Source organism: Eurosta solidaginis, chromosome 5, assembly GCF_040869045.1.
Source record: "Eurosta solidaginis isolate ZX-2024a chromosome 5, ASM4086904v1, whole genome shotgun sequence".
In the NCBI taxonomy this organism is placed as follows: domain Eukaryota; kingdom Metazoa; phylum Arthropoda; class Insecta; order Diptera; family Tephritidae; genus Eurosta; species Eurosta solidaginis.
This window is the reverse complement of record NC_090323.1, coordinates 209432-228622: the sequence shown is the minus strand read 5'-3', so window position 1 is coordinate 228622 and position 19191 is coordinate 209432. Positions and strand designations below refer to the sequence as shown.

The 19191-nt window shown below is 34.8% G+C and overlaps 1 protein-coding gene across 9 annotated transcripts in view; it reads right to left on the bottom strand.

Moving 5' to 3' along the window:
• The window catches only part of Eip75B (Ecdysone-induced protein 75B), a 228651-nt gene that overhangs the window by 90611 nt on the left and 118849 nt on the right, over window positions 1–19191 (bottom strand). For all 9 annotated transcript variants that reach the window (XM_067786864.1, XM_067786863.1, XM_067786859.1 and 6 more), the window contains one exon: window positions 10488–10576. In XM_067786864.1, the coding sequence (XP_067642965.1) occupies window positions 10488–10576 (89 nt within the window). The remainder of the gene's footprint in view (window positions 1–10487; window positions 10577–19191) is intronic.

Below are 19191 nucleotides of genomic sequence, written 5' to 3'. Positions count from 1 at the left end.
AGCTATGGCTGCTAACAGTGACGTGGTTGCCAAAACGACTCTTTGATTGATGACAGCAGGTACTTCGGTTTGTCCTCAGTCACCCTCAAACACATCCTTTCCACTTTTTTTCCAGTTTGGAGTAAGCAGAACTTACGGCGCGGGTGTTCAAGATGATGTCAATTTCGTCAGTATACGCCAATAATTGCACACTTCTATAGAATATTTTTCCAGAGCGGTTAAATTCTGCAGCTGGTACAAGGTTTTGGTGTGTGACTAAACTTACTACAAAAGTTGTGGCAAAAAATGTGGCACCAGCAAATTAGTTTGGTATTGATTTGTTTAAAACTAATGGCGTTTTCTGCATTTGTGTGTTAATTTAATTAAAAAAATTTCAATTTGGATCAGAAAAGGGGCACCATTATTTACAAATTCAGCCATTTTGCGAGAGCTAAGTAACCTAGTTAAAAAGATAAAATTTAAGAGTGCAAAAAGAGGGTAACGTTTTTCCGGAAAAGAATTGCTTCAAATAAATGTTTTCATACATTTAAAAGCAATAAGGGCAACCCCCGTTTAACTCATACAGATGGAAAAGAAACAAGTAAAGGTGTCTAAGTTCGGGTGTAACCGAACATTATATACTCAGCGTGAGCTTCTATTGTACATTTCATTTCAGATAAATTACTTTTCTACATAACACGGTGCACCGCCTGTTTAAAAAAAAATGTCTCCCCATTTTTTTTCAATAAAACTTTATAATTGAAATATCATTGATTCAAAACTATTTTTTGCTAAGTTATAGCTTATTATTCTAGTCTACGAAACTTTTAAACTTGTTATACTCAGTTGAGCAGAGCTCACAGAGTATATTAACTTTGATTGGCTAACGGTTGGTTGTACAGGTATAAAGGAATCGAGATAGATATAGACTTCCATGTATCAAAATCATCAGATTCGAAAAAAAATTTGATTGAGCCATGTCCGTCCGCCCGTCCGTCCGTCCGTCCGTATGTCCGTTAACACGATAACTTGAGTAAATTTTGAGGTATCTTGATGAAATTTGGTATGTAGGTTCCTGGGAACTCATCTCAGATCGCTATTTAAAATGAACGATATCGGACTATAACCACGCCCACTTTTTCGATATCGAAAATTACGAAAAACCGAAAAAGTGCGATAATTCACTACCAAAGACGGATAAAGCGATGAAACTTGGTAGGTGAGTTGAGCTTATGACGCAGAATAGAAAATTAGTAAAATTTTGGACAATGGGCGTGGCACCGCCCACTTTTAAAATAAGGTAATTTAAAAGTTTTGCAAGCTGTAATTTGGCAGTCGTTGAAGATATCATGATGAAATTTGGCAGGAACGTTACTCCTATTACTATATGTATGCTTAAAAAATTTGTTTAAGTCAAATTTTAACAAAAAATTTAATATCTTTACATTATATAAGTAAATTATGTCAACATTCGACTCCAGTAATGATATGGTGCAATAAAATGCAAAAATAAAAGAAAATTTCAAAATGAGCGTGGATCCGCCCTTTTTCATTTAATTTGTCTAGGATACTTTTAATGCCATAAGTCGAACAAAAATTTACCAATCCTTTTGATATTTGGTAGGGACATAGATTTTATGACGTTAACTGTTTCCTGTGAAAAAAGGCGAAATTGGTTGAAGCCACGCCCAGTTTTTATACATAGTCGACCGTCTGTCCTTCCGCTCGGTCGTTAACACGATAACTTGGGCAAAAATCGATATATCTTTACTAAACTTAGTTCACGTACTTATCTGAACTCACTTTATCTTGGTATTAAAAATAGGCGAAATACGACTATGACCACGCCCAAATTCCATAGTTCTATACCAAATACTAAAAAAGGGATGAAAGATGGTAATTGGATTGGTTTATTGACGCAAAATATAACTTTAGAAAAAAACTTTGCAAAATGGATGTGACACCCACCATATTAAGCAGAAGAAAATGAAAAATTTCTGCAGGGCGAAATAAAAAACCCTTGAAATCTTGGCAGGAATACTGTTCGTGGTATTACATATATAAATAAATTAGCGGTACCCGTCAGATGATGTTCTGTGTCACCCTGGTCCACATTTTGGTCAATATTTCGAAAACGCCTTCACATATATAACTACCACCACTCCCTTTTAAAGTACTCATTAACACCTTTCATTTGATACCCATATCGTACAAACAAATTCTAGAGTCACCCCTGGTCCACCTTTATGGCGATATCTCGAAAAGGCGCCCACCTGTAGAACTAAGGCCCACTCCCTTTTAAAATACTCATTAAAACCTTTCATTTGATACCTATATCGTACAAACAAATTCTAGAGTCGCCCCTGGTCCACCTTTGTGGTGATATCTCGAAAAGGCATCCACCTATAGAACTAAGGCCAACGTCCTTTTAAAATACTCTTTAACACCTTTCATTTGATACCCGTATCGTACAAACACATTTTAGAGTCACCCCTGGTCCACCTTTATGGCGATATCTCGAAAAGGCGTCCACCTATAGAACTAAGGCCCACTCCCTTTTAAAATACTCATTACCACCTTTCATTCGATACCCATATCGTACTAACAAATTCTAGAGTTACCCCTGGTCCACCTTTATGGCGATATCTCGAAAGGGCGTCCACCTATAGAACTAAGGTCGACTCCCTTTTAAAATACTCATTAACACCTTTCATTTGATAACCATATCGTACAAACAGATTCTAGAGTCACCCCTGGCCAACCTTTATGGCGATATCCCGAAATGGCGTCCACCTATAGAACTATGGCCCACTCCCTTTTAAAGAATCATTAACACCTTTCATTTGATACCCATATCGTACAAACAAATTCTAGAGTCACCCCTGGTCCACCTTTATTGCGATATCCCGAAATGGCGTCCACCTATAGAACTATGGCCCACTCCCTTTTAAAATACTCTTTAATACCTTCCATTTGATACCTATGTCATACAAACACATTCCAGATTTACCCTAGGTTCATTTTCCTACATTGTGATTTTCCCTTATTTTGTCTCCAAAGCTCTCAGCTGAGTACGTAATGTTCGGTTACACCCGAACTTAGCCTTCTTTGCTTGTTTTATATCTAAGTTGCCGCTGTCTTTAACCGATCCCGTCCATTTTTAATAGAAATATTTTCTGCTATAAGGAAAATATGTGTACACAATTTCATTACGATATGGTAATTTTTTTCGAGTTATGGCTCCCGAAACATAGAGAATTGCTTAGTCATAAAAGGGGCGGTGCCACGCCCATTTTTTAAATTGTGAAGTTTTTCCTTTTTATTGTTATAAATCCACTTGGGAAATGAAATACCATTGATATAAAGCTCTTTTTTGCAAAGATATAGCTTATTTTATTCGTCCACGACCCTTTTAAAAATCTTTTATATAAAAGTGGTCCTTAACCGATTTCGTCAATTTTTCTTCAAAGCATTCCTTATAGTAAAGGCAACCTCTCTGCCGAATTTTGCTACGATAGGTTTAACGAAATTTGATTTATGATTAATAATATTTGTAAAATTGATTTTTTCTTAAGAGGGCGGTGCCACGCCCATTTAAAAAAATTTTTTCAAATTTTTATCAAGAATCTCAATATCAGTCCACACGTCAAATTTCAACATTCTAGGTGTATTATTTACTAAATAATCAGGTTTTTTGTGTTTTTCAAAATGTTATATATATAAAAAGTGGGCGTGGTTATCACCCGATTTCGGTCATTTTCAATACCAATCTATTCTGGATCCAGATAAGCTCGTGTACCAAATTTGGTGAATATATCTCAATATTTACTCAAGTTATCGTGTTAACGGACAGACGGACATGCCTCAATCAAATTTTTTTTGACACTGATGATTTTCATATATGGAAGTCTATATCTATATCGATTCCTTTATACCTGTACCAACCGTTATCCAATCGAAGTTAATATCTCTGTGTGCAAAGCACGCTGAGTATAAAAAGGCATAAGTATTTAATTATTTTCTTAAGGCTGATTCTGTACGTCGAAATTACTGAGTTCATGCATAAGTTGTTTGATTGAGGCTAAAATTACCTAAACGAAGTTTCGATAAACAAATGTATGTAGCCAAATATTTGCAAAAAACTGTAGGAACTCTTTTAGGTAATTTATAGTGTGTAAGTATGCATGTATGTATGTATGTACATATATGTATATATAAACTACAAAAACAACATTTGCGCATGTTGTATACAGGTAGAATTTTCAGTAAGCCAAAACAAGTTAAATTTATTCCATAGAGGAAGTTCATTCGCAAAACTAGTAAACAAAGGTCAACAGACACAATGAAGGTCTCTCGCTTTAAGTCACTCACATGATTACTTCACCATTTACATATGTATATGACGGCACATTGTGTGTGGAAAGAAGAGAACGAAACTTAACTATAATCACCAAATACTTAGAAACCTGTTCAATACCTCATGCTCTACATAATATGTAGCTGAATGTGTGTTAAAATTAAATCCCTTCAACCTTGCAGCTTCTTACACCGTATGTGCGTAGAAAGAACCCAGCAAAAACTGGAATGATGGTTGTAAGCAAGAAGGAATATGGGTGCCACTCCTGACAGATAAAGTTTAGAATAAGGTAAATAAAGTACATCATACGCCTTAGGCTGACGACAGAGCGGAAGCGAGAAGCGTTGCTATAATATAAAGATAGAAAGCTCTGTAAATTGCTTCTTATGGAAAATTCTAAAAGTTGTCAGAAAGCCAGAAGCGTTTCAAGCTTGTAAAATATATAAAAATAAAAGTCGCTTCCAGCCTAGCTTATAGCGAGCGCTCTGCCGTCAGCCTTATAATAACGCCTGATTTAGGGCTCATTCACACTGCAAATAAACCTTACCTCTAAGGTAAATAAAAATAAAAGATAAACGTTGCCTAAGCGGGATATATGATAAATAAAACCTCGATAAATTATCGTAATATTTTTAAGGAAACTGGATTTGGAGCTTTATTTTAAGTTGATGAAAATTATAAGATAGTTGAATGTAAGACGCTTGATCGTTCTTTTGAAAGATGCTTGACAATAATGTATTATCAATGTTTCCTAGTATAACTGCTTATGTGAGCCCTATTTCGAGTTGATTTTTAAATCTTATATAAAAGGGTATAATACAGCAAGTAGTGTCTTATAGTAGGTTCTTAGCTGAGCCTTTTTTATTTGGTGCATGAGCTTCGCAATAAGGTTGTTATATTTTACCTAATGGCTTAAAACACCGTATGCCCTGGGTTCAACTCCCGGGCAAAGCAACATCAAAATTTTAGAAATAAGATTTTTCAATTAGAAGAAAATTTTTCTAAGCGGGGTCGCCCCTCGGCAGTGTCTGGCAAGCGCTCCGATTGTATTTCTGCCATGAAAAGCTCTCAGTGAAAACTCATCTGCCTTGCAGATGCCGTTCGCAGTCGGCATAAAACATGTAGGTCCCGTCCGGCCAATTTGTAGGGAAAAATCAAGAGGAGCAGGACGTAAATTGGAAGAGAAGCTCGGCCTTAGATCTCTTCGGAGGTTATCGCGCCTTACATTTATTTATTTTTTTTATGTAAGCCTTATTTGATATGGGCTATAAGCCTTATACATAGAGTTATCTTTCAGATAAACCTTATGCCTGATGCATTAGTACAGAAAAAAGAAGTACTATAAAGAATACGCCAACCAACCGATATTACTTATAGAATTAAGGCCTAACGCCACAAGCCTCATAGCCATATGAAACAAGCTTTACAAAAGGTTCACATTTTTTGCTGGTAATATATATCCCGAGCATGGTTAGGACTTCACTACGATATTTGTAGTAGATTTACCGCTTTACTCACGATCTATTCAGATCTTTCAGATGGAATGAAGAAAATATCTATTAAGAAAATCGATCCCTTTTCTATGGTTACTTAAGGTTTCATAAAACGTCTAGCCTGGTTTACTCGTTACTAATGCAATTTGAACTATTTTTTATATTTGCTTTAGTTGCTTTATTTCACTTGCACTTTTATATTCATTGTGAATTCATACAAGTGGCGATTGTTTAAAAAAAAACGTTCACAATAGTAAACAGCCTGGATCATCTGTTAAATCGCTGTTCGATTAATTAAATCATTTTCTCAATAGTGTTTTTCTAACATTTTTGAAGACTACTGGTATATACATATGTTGAATTATCTACATATTTTAAAATGTTTGCTTAACTGGCTGATCATATTATATCTATATATTAGATTTTATAAAGGAATATTTATATGTAGTCTGATTTTCTATATACACATTTAAAACAAAAGTTGGTTTGAAACACAACACTTCAGCATATTAACCGCGAGCAAAAAACAAAACATTTTTCCATTCTCTCAATTTTTTTAAAGGTATAGAAAGGAGTAGAAAGGTTTTTCACTTGTAGGAATTCCAATAGTAATATGCGGAAAATTCTATCTGTATGGCAATAACATAACATCACTCGTATTCAATACAAAAAAGAAATCGGTAAAGGTTTCACAAATATTTTTATATATAATGCTAAAAAAAATATAAAAAAACAAGTTTCTATGCAGGCTGGGTCTCTTTGGTACCATTTTGCAACACTAACAGTTGAGTGGGGAGTGGAAAAATAGCAGTACGATAGCGGTACTGAAGCAGAAAACTTTTCAATATACATCATAAATGAACTTAAGATTTGGCAATTGAAGTTTATTTCGCCTAGCCCGTTCACATACAAAATTTCGCGAAGCACTGTATAAACACTCTCACTATACAAGAAAAATACTTCCTAACATATTTTGTGTTCTATTAATTTGTTAAATTGTAGTTTTTAACTGTGAAAATTTTCTAGAAAAGTACCAACAAGTGGGAAAAATAATCTCACTTGCAAAATGTGAAAGCACCTTTAGCCAAATCAAATGTCAAATTCTTCGTCGAATGCTTTGCTTGCAACAAAATTTGGAAGATAGCTACTTTTTCAAGTCAGATGGCGTTAGTGGCGCTCGATCTGTCGTTCTCCATAACAATACGTGCAATCTACTAATAATGCATAAGATTGTGTTTAACGCATCTATATGAAAAATGGTTTATGTGACGGGACTTTAAGGCTCATTGCTTCAAAAAACGATATATAAAAAACAAAACAAATAGGGATACGCGTTTACATACACATGCGCAGGTGTGTGCATGTGTGTTGACAATAATATTCGAGCACAAAATTTAACCTTGAACTCCAAAAGTTTGAGCATAAACGAATTATGAATCGCTTGACAATAAGTATTTAAACTAGTCTTTGCCGATTTTAATTTTTTGCCTATTCATAAAGCTTATAAGCATTAGCGTGATCCAAAAAACCAAGTTTTCGTTGGAGAACATCGAAAAATCGTTAAACTATTCATAAAAAAGACTCTGGTAAATACATAACTTTAAATATTTATATGGCAATTTGTAATTGTCAGTGTCCGATATAAATTACTAGTTGTTGCTCTCACTTCCCCTTTCTTCCTTTCCCTAGCTTTAACATTATATCCCTCTCTCTTCCAACACCTCTCTATCGCCCTCCTTCTCCATTCCTCTCATTCTTACTCTCTCTCCGCCTTTTACATATCGCTCTTCCCCCTCCCATCTCGTTCATCTGCTTATGCTTTTTAACATCCCTATTCCCATCACTCTCTTATCGCTTTCTATTTACCTCTTCTTCGAGCTTTCCTCGTCATTCCCCTCTACCATTCTCTCTCCTATGTTCTCTTCCTATCTTTCTCCATACCACCATCCATCTCCACATTCATCCTTTGATATAGGGCAGGAGTGGCTATCTGTCCCCGCCCCGACCCTGCTTCTTTCCTTCTTGGTCTCGCAACAAAAATACAACAAGAATTTTTTCTATCAGGTAGGTCAAAACAAATTTTTCTAAAAGTAGTATAGGCGAAAAAGGACTTAAGTAACAAATTTCAATCAAATCGCAGATGCATTCCACCAGAAAAAAGTATCAAAAGCATTAACCTAGTAAAAAATTTACCAACGTACCAGTTTTCAAATAAATCGCATCATTAAAAATATTACCAAAATTGATTGACTACAGTTAGGGCAACACTTATTTTTTATTTTTATTCACCATAGGAATACGGATTATCTGTACCGTATTTAAGCCTTTAATAAGGCATTACTATAAGGAGTATTATCTTATATATCATTTCTAAGAGCTGTTTTTATGTGCAGGTCCCTTTTTCGATCTTATTTGGAATTCAAATCTATAAATAAAGTTTTGGTTGTAAAAAGGGAGATTCGTGCTATTAGCGAGCTTTGGGCATTAGCGGTCATAGCGTTTTTGTTTAGCTATATTTTATTAAAATAATTAGTTAAAAATAAACGATTGTGAGCACACAAAGAACTATGGCACTATTGTGAATATTTGATTAGAACTTAGAACTAACACTGCATTGCCGGCAGTTGCTAGCATTCGCCAGATGGCAGCGCAAGCGCATATAAGTTTTTATTGATAGATGATTGATTGATAGAACAGCTGATTTATGTTGATATGGGACTTTTATATCTGTTGCGCAATTTTCCTCCGGAGAGATTTAGGCAGCTTCCCTTCCAGCCTGCTCTTTTTAAATTTTCCTAAAATTGGCGGGTAACCTAAATGTTGTATGCCGACAATGAACGGCAGCAGCAAAACATATGAATTTTCATGACAGACAATGAACGGCAGCAGCAAAGTAGATGAATATTCATCATGAATCTTTTCCTGCCAGAAATACACTAGTAGAGTTTGCCAAACCGCTGCCGACCGGCGACCCCGCTCAGGAAACTTCTTTCTAATTGAAATTTTTTTTAAATTTGTGATGCTGCTTCTTCTGGGACTGGACCTTTGGTGTGCTACGCGGAGCACGCTAGATAATTATTAATTTCATATATAAGATTCGAGTCTTCATTCAGTACATATGATGATTAGCTCCACTTATTGAAGTTATACTTCTTTAGGCGCGATATGAAAAATTCATGAGTGAAATTTTAAAAAATGTGACACAAAAGTCACAGGCTGAAAATGCAGTTCGTGTGTATGTTCGCTGTGAAGTGTACGAGCAAACTTGCTTTGAGTGGGATGTACGTATGTTTGTATGTACATATATGTGACCTGCAATTATGAAACGACCATATTGTGCGAAAACAAGTTTTCGAGAAAAACGCGTTTAAAGTTTTTGTTTAGCTTGACTCTGTTGTGAACGAATTTTGTAATTAAAATTTAAGTAACTTCCCGAGAAGCTACAATATTGAAACTTGGAATATAGTTCAGAACCCGATGACAATGCAATAATAAGAAAAAAAATATCCGGTAGGGGCATGGATCAAAATATTTCAAAAAAGCGTATTTGTGGTCCGATTTTGCTGTAAATGCGATTTGTGAAAAACTAAGAAAGATAGAAAACTGCGGTCTGTTCCCTTGGAAAGAGCGTTAAATTTCCTATAAGAATCACTCAAAAAGTGAACAACGGTATTTTCGCACAACAGGGTCGTTTCATGATTCCAGGTCACATATACTAATGTTTGTACACTAAGGAGATTTAATCTACCATTTCTTCTGTAGGTGTGTTTGTCACTGAACGACTCCTAAACGAGTGGACTGATTTTGATAAAATTTTGTGTGTGTGTTCAAGGGGGTGCAGCGTGCTTTCACAATTTCTTCCGGTAAGTGAGTCAAGGCCGACCTTTTCCAAATAATCTTATTTATGGTGCGATTGACTTGAAATTCGCAGGGGTATAACACGATACGAGCCCATGGTTATCTCATCACCCTCATAAGATGTGATGTGAATTTTTAAATGAGCTATAACGTACATATCGCACATTTACTTCAATAGTGTGTTATCTCCAAAATCACAATTTTTCAGGAGGACTATTCAGAGATCTCACGGCTGCTACCCGCTTAAAAAATTCATATTTACGGCGAGAGCACCAAATGCGTATCAAAAGTTTTATAAATATGAAGCAATAACTCTTTTTTTAAAGGATATTCAAGGTTGATTTTACACAAAATATATTCTATTTATTTCTTTTTTGCATTTATCGTCGTTTTTAATATGTGGACTACGAAGAAAAAAGTGATTAAAATATTGTATTTATTCATCTATATCTTTTGTTTAAATAATTAGATTTGGATTGCACCTACCTACAACATAGCCAAAGAGGGCGAAAAACGGGCTTGAAATCTGTGATTGGTGAGCTTGTTATGGAATGGTCAACACACTAGCCTATCATATAAGCTTATATGTACGAATTGGGAGTTGTGTATACTAGGATAATCGACTCCTATCATGGGGCCATTTTACTAAAATTATGGGTTTGCATAGTTTCATTCTAATGATGCTTGAAAGTTTTATGATACGTAAACGTTTTTATTTACTACGATTGGTTTCTGCAGGAAGACAAAGCTATGAAACCTTGTGTTATATTTAGTAAAACTACCAATAAAGATTTACATACCTTACAACCTTCACAGGAATGTACGCCATAATGAAAGCCAGAAGCTTTATCACCGCATACCCTGCACAGCACAGTTGTACCATCGAATTCTGAAAGTATAAAAGGGACAGTTTTGAAGCAAAAACCTTTAATCATTCAAACTTAAATAGAATAATAAAAAGTACAAAACCTTTTCCAAAATGGTTTCATACTGTCAATACATATATACGAAAACAGACAGCAAAGAAGGATTTATTCAAAAAATACGCGTTATTACATATGCCAGGTGCAGGTTTATTCCTTTACTCAGAAAAAATAAAATAGATTTATAAAGCCCTTAAAAAGTGTTATAAACTGTGATTTTTTCTTCTTGTGGATCGCGGACTTTGTTTCTCTACTATTTCTAGGTGGAGGAAACATGTATTTGCTTAACACCTACGCTTCTTATATGGCTCTGTAATCGATGCAATTTGCGATTTTGTATGCATGCAAAAACTAAATGTGGTATACAACAACATTAACTGATATGTGGGCTTAAAAGACTTGACAACGTTACAACCTCCAAAATAAGCACGCGTTTGTACGGGACATACAAAAATTGCCGCATTTTGTTGTTACAGAGAGTCAGGTAAAATTTCAGCGAAACTTCTAATATTTGAAAAAAATAAAAACGTAAAAGCTACATTTGTCAGTACTAATTCTAAACAACCGATTCGTAGCTAATTTCAACATAAGATTTGGCTAAAATATGCTATTGTTTGCGTTTTAAAATTTTATATTTGATTTCCGTTTTCTAGGAATAGTTTTTGCTCTAACAAAAAACTTAGGGTAGAAAGAAAGGATGCATCGTAACGTTAAGTTCCATGTTAACCAAGAAATTTTGGCGAAACGAAACGATATCATTTCAGTTAGTTTTGATTTTTAACGAAGAGAAATACCTACCATTTCTCGTTCGTTTCGTTTGCTGCGCATCCTATTATCAATACACTAAACAAAGTAATAGTGAACTTGACAGTTTTTTCTTGTCTGTAGTTCTTGCAACAAATTTAAAAAATATGAAATACAACAAAAATTAATAACGTATTCTTATCCATTCTTGGAATGAATTGGCGCATGCATAGGGCTTGTCAGAATAGAACGGCAAGTGCCGATAACCTTCGGCGAGCCGAGGTAGGATCACAAATTATTTCGAGCTGTTGTAAATTTTGATTGCATTTCATTTTTCACATTTCATTACACTTTATTGGAAAAATTAAGAGTGCGCACTACTTTTTTTATCACTATAGTGATAGTGCTAGCATTCTACTACCACTCGCTGAGTGAAAAACAAAAAATATCGTTAATGGAAGTTTTCTATGCCTCCACTCAAATGAGTTAAGAAAAATTGTTGTGACCTAAGCTGAAGCTGAAAATAATTTCCCTAACAGATTTTAAATTTTAGTGAGAAATTGTTCAGCTTCACTACCACTTTAGCTGAGTGAGGCTGATATTTTTTGCATTGCACTCATCTCAGATCGCTATTTAAAATGAACGAAATCGGACTATAACCACGCCGACTTTTTCGATATCGAAAATTTCGAAAAACCGAAAAAGTGTGATAATTCATTACCAAAGACGGATAAAGCGATCAAACTTGGTTGGTGGGTTGACCTTATGACGCAGAATAGAAAATTAGTAAAATTTTGTACAATGGGCGTGGCACCGCCCACTTTTAAAAGAAGGTAATTTAAAAGTTTTGCAAGCTGTAATTTGCCACTCTTTAAGGATATCATGATGAAATCTGGCAGGAATATTACTCCTATTACTATATGTGTGATAAAGAAAAATTAGCAAAATCGGATGACGAACACGTCCCTTTTTAAAAAAAATATTTTAGAAGTCAGATTTTAACAAAAAGTTGAATATCTTTACAGTATATAAGTAAATTATGTCAACATTCATCTCCAGTAATGATATGGTGCAACCAAATACAAAAATAGAAGAAAATTTCAAAATGGCCGTGGTTCCGCCCTTTTTCATTTAATTTGTCTAGACTACTTTTAATGCCATAAGTCGAACAAAAATTTACCAATCCTTGTGAAATTTGCGTCCACCTATAGAACTAAGGCCCACTCGCTTTAAAATACTCATTAAAACCTTTCATTTGAAACACATATCGTACAAACACATTCTAGAGTAACCCCTGGTCCACCTTTATGGCGATTTCTCGAAAAGGCGTCCACCTATAGAACCATGGCCCGCTCCCTTCTATTGGATACCTCTGTCATACAAACACATTCCAGGGTACCCTAGGTTCATTTTCCTACATGGTTATTTTCCCTTATTTTGTCTCCAAAGCTCTCAGCTGAGTATGTAATGTTCGGTTACACCCGAACTTAGCCTTCCTTACTTGTATTCTTTTCTTTTCTATTCTTTTCTCTTCCTTGCCATGATATCTTTTCTTATTTCGTCATATCAACTTGACCGCGTACATTGTTCGCACATTGCGCAACAATATAGTAACTAAACTTACGCTACATTCTGTATTACTCCATATGGCATTCCAATACCAACACTCCGCCTACGCTTGCTCATTCTGTACCCTATACAGTATACCAATATCCACACTACCCCTACATTTACATTCCACATATATCCCCCATATAACATGCCACTTCCAAAGACTACGCTTATGCTTACGTCTTCACTTTACACCTTAAGCGCACATTCAGGATTCCCCCATACCGCGAGCAAAGATGTTTATACATAAAAAACTTATTTGAAAACGCTTCAATGCTTAAAAGTGCATACATACAAATGTAAGTGTATTGTCTCACTGTACAAGTCGAGGGCGATGACATCAAGTGCAGCAAGCGAATAAATTTTCAAAACAAACAAAGATAATAATACTGCACTTGGTTGGTAATAACGACTGAGATCAATGGCGTACACAATATATAACAAATGAGTATGTGGTAGGTACCACTACGTAGCATGTTTCCTCTCATTTTATTGGCATCCAGTGTTTAAGAGATCAATGTAGAAGTTGCGCGAGCTTAACAAGGCATGATGTTGTTTTTCAGCATACGATCGGGCACCATTCGTATCGGTGCTACTTCAAGCATTTCCGTTTACTCTTCACCAATGTAATCGGTGAAGTGCACTTGAACGCAAATGTTTCAATTTATTTACTTTCCAACTTTCGATCTCTTTAGCTTTCCTACACATGTACATATTTGCTGTATACCGATATGTAGGTATGCTCACCAAAAAAATTTGGACCATATTTGAGGCTTTATTCACTTTATCTGTGCACTTTATATAAAGTTTATTTCGTTTGGTCGAAACGCTTATGGTAACAGGCCTTAATTCTATAAAGAATTTTAGTTGTATGGCGCATCTCTCCTTTCTTCTGTCCTTATGTCATCAGACATAAGGGGTATCATGCACAAAAGCTGAGCTTAGACTTCAACTTAGAATTTCAGTCTTAAAAGCGGAGTCATTGGTGCCGTTTGTCGTATCGCTGTAGCCGTATCCCTAACGTAACCCTATACGATACATTGTGATCGATTAATGGTGCCTTAACCTAAAAATCGTGAAAATTTCATAAATATGAAGAAAACGCAAAAAATCACAAACATATTCCACAAAAAATAAGTCTTTTAGTCAAAATGTATCCAAAACAATGAATAAAATCTACGAAAAGTTATTAAATTCACCAACGCAAATATTTTTAGGTTATGGATATGGCGAAAAACCAAAAACCAATTGGTTGGCTACGATACGGTTACGACCTTAGCGTTACGATAGCACCAATAATCGATTACATTGATTCCCATAAGGTTGGTCGAATCAGCGGTTATAAGGATACCGATACAGTTACCGATAACGCACCAATGTCTGCAGCTTAAGGTAAGCTTTAGCTCAAATCTTAACCTCAAACTTGAAGCTTGAGCTCTCGCTGCGAGGTAAAGCTCGCAAAAAAATCATGGAAGATTTAACTCAAAATCATATGCATAAAAACGAAATTCTTGTAGCCTAGGCCCACTTGCAGAACTGCAAATTAACTTTTTACTTCAGAGCTAACCTGGCATGAGGAGCTAAGCTTATACAATTTTAACACGCTTATATTAGCTTCACTTGTATGTTTGTAACTCTTCAGGCTAGGCGCGCAAAGAGATCCATCTAACGGCAATTATTGCAGAAGGCAGTGGTTAAATAACTCGCTACAAAACGAGTTTTGCTTAATAGCGGAGACACGAACCTCTGTGCTGCGGCGTGTTGTTTAGTTTTTATACCCAAATTTGGTACACATGCTTATCTGGACCCAGAATAGATTGGTATTGAAAATGAGCGAAATCGGATGATAACCACGTCCACTTTTTATATATATAACATTTTCGAAAACACAAAAAACCTGATTATTTAGTAAATAATACACCTAGAATGTTGAAATTTGACGTGTGGACTGATACTGAGACTGCTGATAAAAAATTAAAAACATTTTTTTAAATGGACGTGTTTCCGCCCACTTGTTATAAAATCAATTTTACAAATATTATTAATCAGAAATCGTTAAACCTATCGTAACAAAATTCGGCAGAGAGGTTGCCTTTACTATAAGGAATGCTTTGAAGAAAGGGTCGTGGACGAACAAAATAAGCTATATCTTTGCAAAAAAGGGCTTTATATCAATTGTATTTCATTTCCCAAGTTTCATTCCCAAATTTAAAAAAATGGGCGTGCCACCGCCCCTTTTATGAGTAAGCAATTTTCTATGTTTCGGGAGCCAGAAGTCGAAGAAAAATTAGTTTAGAATAGAACTATATGTATATGTATTATTGCGCAGCCTTGTAACACTATTAAGCACACAAAACAAACAACAACAGTACTTCAAGTGTACAGCTGGGTATGTAATGTTCGATTTTACCCGAACTTAGACTTCCTTACTTGTTTTAAACTATACTTATTTTAAACTAACTCTGAGCTAAATAATTTGCCGTTCTGCAATTAGGCCTAAGCTAGTTTGAGCTCATATTTTGCTGAGACTGTATTTCTTCAGCTCAGTTCGATTCAAATGATGGAATTCATATACATATGAAATGAGAAGAGAGAGTTAAAACACTTTTTAAATAGTTTATAAATAACAGTACGTATATAGTAGCTGTGTTTTTTTTTTACATCTATTAAATCTGAAGGAACGCTTAAAATTTATATGGACTGCAAAGCGTTAAACTTTATTTACACTTCTGAAATTTATGTGCAGAAAATTAGTACTCCTAAATTCCAATACGCATTATACTCAGATGCAACTGAAATATGTGTCTATGTTTCACCTCTACACTACCTCTATGTATTACCTCTCCAAATGGTGTGTTTCCACTATTCATCGCAACCGATTCAGCTATAGGTTATACACTATGGCCAACAAAGGTGTGTGTCTCCGCTTTTCGGTAGTTACTTAACAACTGCCGCTAGATGGGTCTACTAAACATTATCTAAGTGAGGATAAGCGTTTTTTTTTTACCCGCAAACGTAGACGTAGATACGTGTAAAAAAAACGCGGCTAGTATTTAATTAAAGGAATTAACGAAGGCATTTCAATACAAAATTTATTGTGCATTTCAAATACGATTCAAACTTCAAAATACTACCTTATGGTAACTGATAATCAAGACGACAGACGTTGAGAAAACACATATAGATTCCATTCAAAATCCTTTTCTTTTGGTTAATTAATCAGAGAATGGTAGCATCTGTCTCGGATCTTTCTTCTTCCTAGAAAGGATATTAAAATTTCGTCTCCATATATTGAAAAAAAAAAAACACGCAACAGGTTAATTTTTGCGCTTAATTTAGGGCCGAGCCACAACAAATATCTTTTTGAGACTAAGGTGAAGCTTATGCTTGAACTCCGGGACTTGAGCTGATCTCACCCGCTGATGCCCATTTTCATGCATGATTGCCAAGATTTATCTGAGAGAGTTTTAGAGCCCATATAATAGCTGTGTTTTTTTTTAAACTTATATACATATGCACTTAAGCTTTATATAGACTGGTAAGTGACCAACTTATCTACACTTGCGAAATTGTTGCACAGAAAATTAACACTGCTAAATTTCAGTATGCATTATACTCAGTTGCAACTGAAATATGTCTCACTATTTTATCTCTACACTATTCTCCATTTTTATGACCGAAAAGTATATATGTCCACGATTCATTGCAACCGATTCAGCTATAGGTTATACACTATGATCAACAGAGTTGCGTGTTAATTTATTTATTTTATCACTGCCGCCAGTCTTTAATAATTGCCCCTGGATGTATCTCCTAAACATTGTCTAAGTGATGATAATCTCACCCACAGATGTAGAAGATATACATGTAAAAAAAACGGCTAATATACATATATCCAACATAAGGAATTAGGTAGAATATATGTAACAATCTTACATGAAGTTTTATGGACCAATTCACAAAAAATTAAGCTTGCATAAGGCGTTATAATAACATAACACATTGAGTATATTTACCTGACTATAAGGCTTATGAAGCAAGTAGAGTAAGAAAAGCGAATCATGTATTTTTATGATAAATAAATATAAAAGGTTGATTATTTTCGATAACACAAAAAAATAATTAAAAATGATTTTTAAGTTGTCGATGCCAAACTGTTGGTCGACAGGTAAATTCATTATTAAAGAATGGGGTCGCGTTTGAAAATACTCGCCCTCGTAACTTTAAATGTTGTTTGTCCATTTTTTCGTAAACATTAATTTTTTTTCGTGTCATAAAAAATACTACATGCATGCTTTCTGAAATATGCGAACTTTCTCTTTATCTATCCACCTACCATCATTAAAATATTGGACTGACCATTTCGGTAATAATTTCATATGACCACGTTGAACGTTCTAGGTCATCCAATCCCACCCTTCCATGGGAAACTTGGGGTCGGCAGAGCATCGCTTGATAAAAAAAACATGACTCGCCACGGGCTAATGAAGTTTACAGTTGCACTGATAACCCTTTTAATGGTTGCGCTACACAGCCGCTTAATCTCTTCTCTTCTTCCTCTCCTATTTTTTCACCACTCTGCGTCATTCCATTTTACCTTAATCGACCCTTTGTTTCTCTATCTTCTTGATTTCTTTGTCAATTTTCTGCCTTTTCCCTTTACTCTTCCAGCTCTCTCCTATCTTAGTCTCACTCTGACTATTAGTTATATTGTTCTAATGTTATTCTTACTCTTCTTGTCAACATTTTTTTCCTACTTTTCCTCAAACTATTACCCTCGTTCCTTCTATTACTTTTCCTACTCTTTTATCACTACAATTAAATTGGCTCTCCCATCATCCTATCCTTTTCTATCACATACATACAATGTACACACAGTCAACATTTCAGTATTCAGCGATATACGAAAACAATTGCTTTATAGCCAAAAGCACATTATGACGTATATTTAAGCAAGTACCGGTATTTTATTTCATTTTAATTTCCTTTATTTTAAGACCTTCGCAAGTTCACAAACCTTCTTAAGGTCAACCGAAGTTAAACGAACACTCGAGGATATTTCTTATATCTTTTAAGTAGTTTGTTGTTAACAAAGTCATCCAAATGTCTATGTAGATGTGTTTCAATAAGGTAAATATAATACATCGTATCGCTCATTTACTTCAACAGTATCATAACTCAAACAAAAAGAAAATAAAATTTTTTTAAGTACTTCCTTTATATAAATAGATTGAAAGAAACAAAAAGTCTCATTAAACAAACACATAATCTTGTTGAACTTTGATATTAAAATTTTAACAAAATCACGGTAACATTTTTTTTATGAGGAACAAAAATATAAAGGAGGAGCGCACATTGCCGGGCTTGGGTAAACATTATATCGAAAGCCTATTTATTGCCTCCACCTTTATATTTTTGGCCCTTATAAACATTTTTACAGTGGTTTTGTTGAAATTTGAATATCAAAGCTCAATAAGATGATGTCTTTGTTTAAAGAGATATTTTTGATCGTTTCTTTTGGTCCATTTATATAAAGGAAGTATCTTCTTTTTATTTTCTCCTTTTGTTGCATTGTCAAGGTGACATGAATTATGTGTAAGGTTTCATGTTGTAGCTCGGAGAGTAGTTACTTAAAAATCGATCGCAAGATTCCAGAATTTTATATGGACATTTTAATACCTCTAAATATCTCGACTCTGGTCACATCTAGAAAACTCTTTTGTCCTAACAACCTTATAAATAGTTACGTTTATGCTGTAAATCACATTTTGTCAATGGACTTTCTAAATATCTCAATCCCTGTCTTATCTAGAAAACACTTTTATCCTAAATATTACAACCTATGTTTAAAGTTCCAGGTCACTGTGTTATCGGGAAGTTCCTTAAAACTCGAAAGTAAGATTTACAAGTTCGGACCCCTGGACCACCTAGCAAAGCTTTTATCTCTCACGTTAATTTATCACCGGGTTCCTATATGTGTTTCAAGTTTGAAGACTCTAGCTCTCCGGGAAGTTACTCATAAATGGATTGCAAGGGTCTCCAATTTTGTATGGAAATCGGCGGAAAAACATCAAACGAAACTAATATAAAGGAAGTAAAAACATAATTTTTTAGTTAATACCTACTCAATATCATAATCTACATATTATAATGAATTTAGGGAAATTCCGCTTGTTCCAAACCTTCTGCTAACGTTCGAATCGCTAAACTGTTGAATAAATGGTCT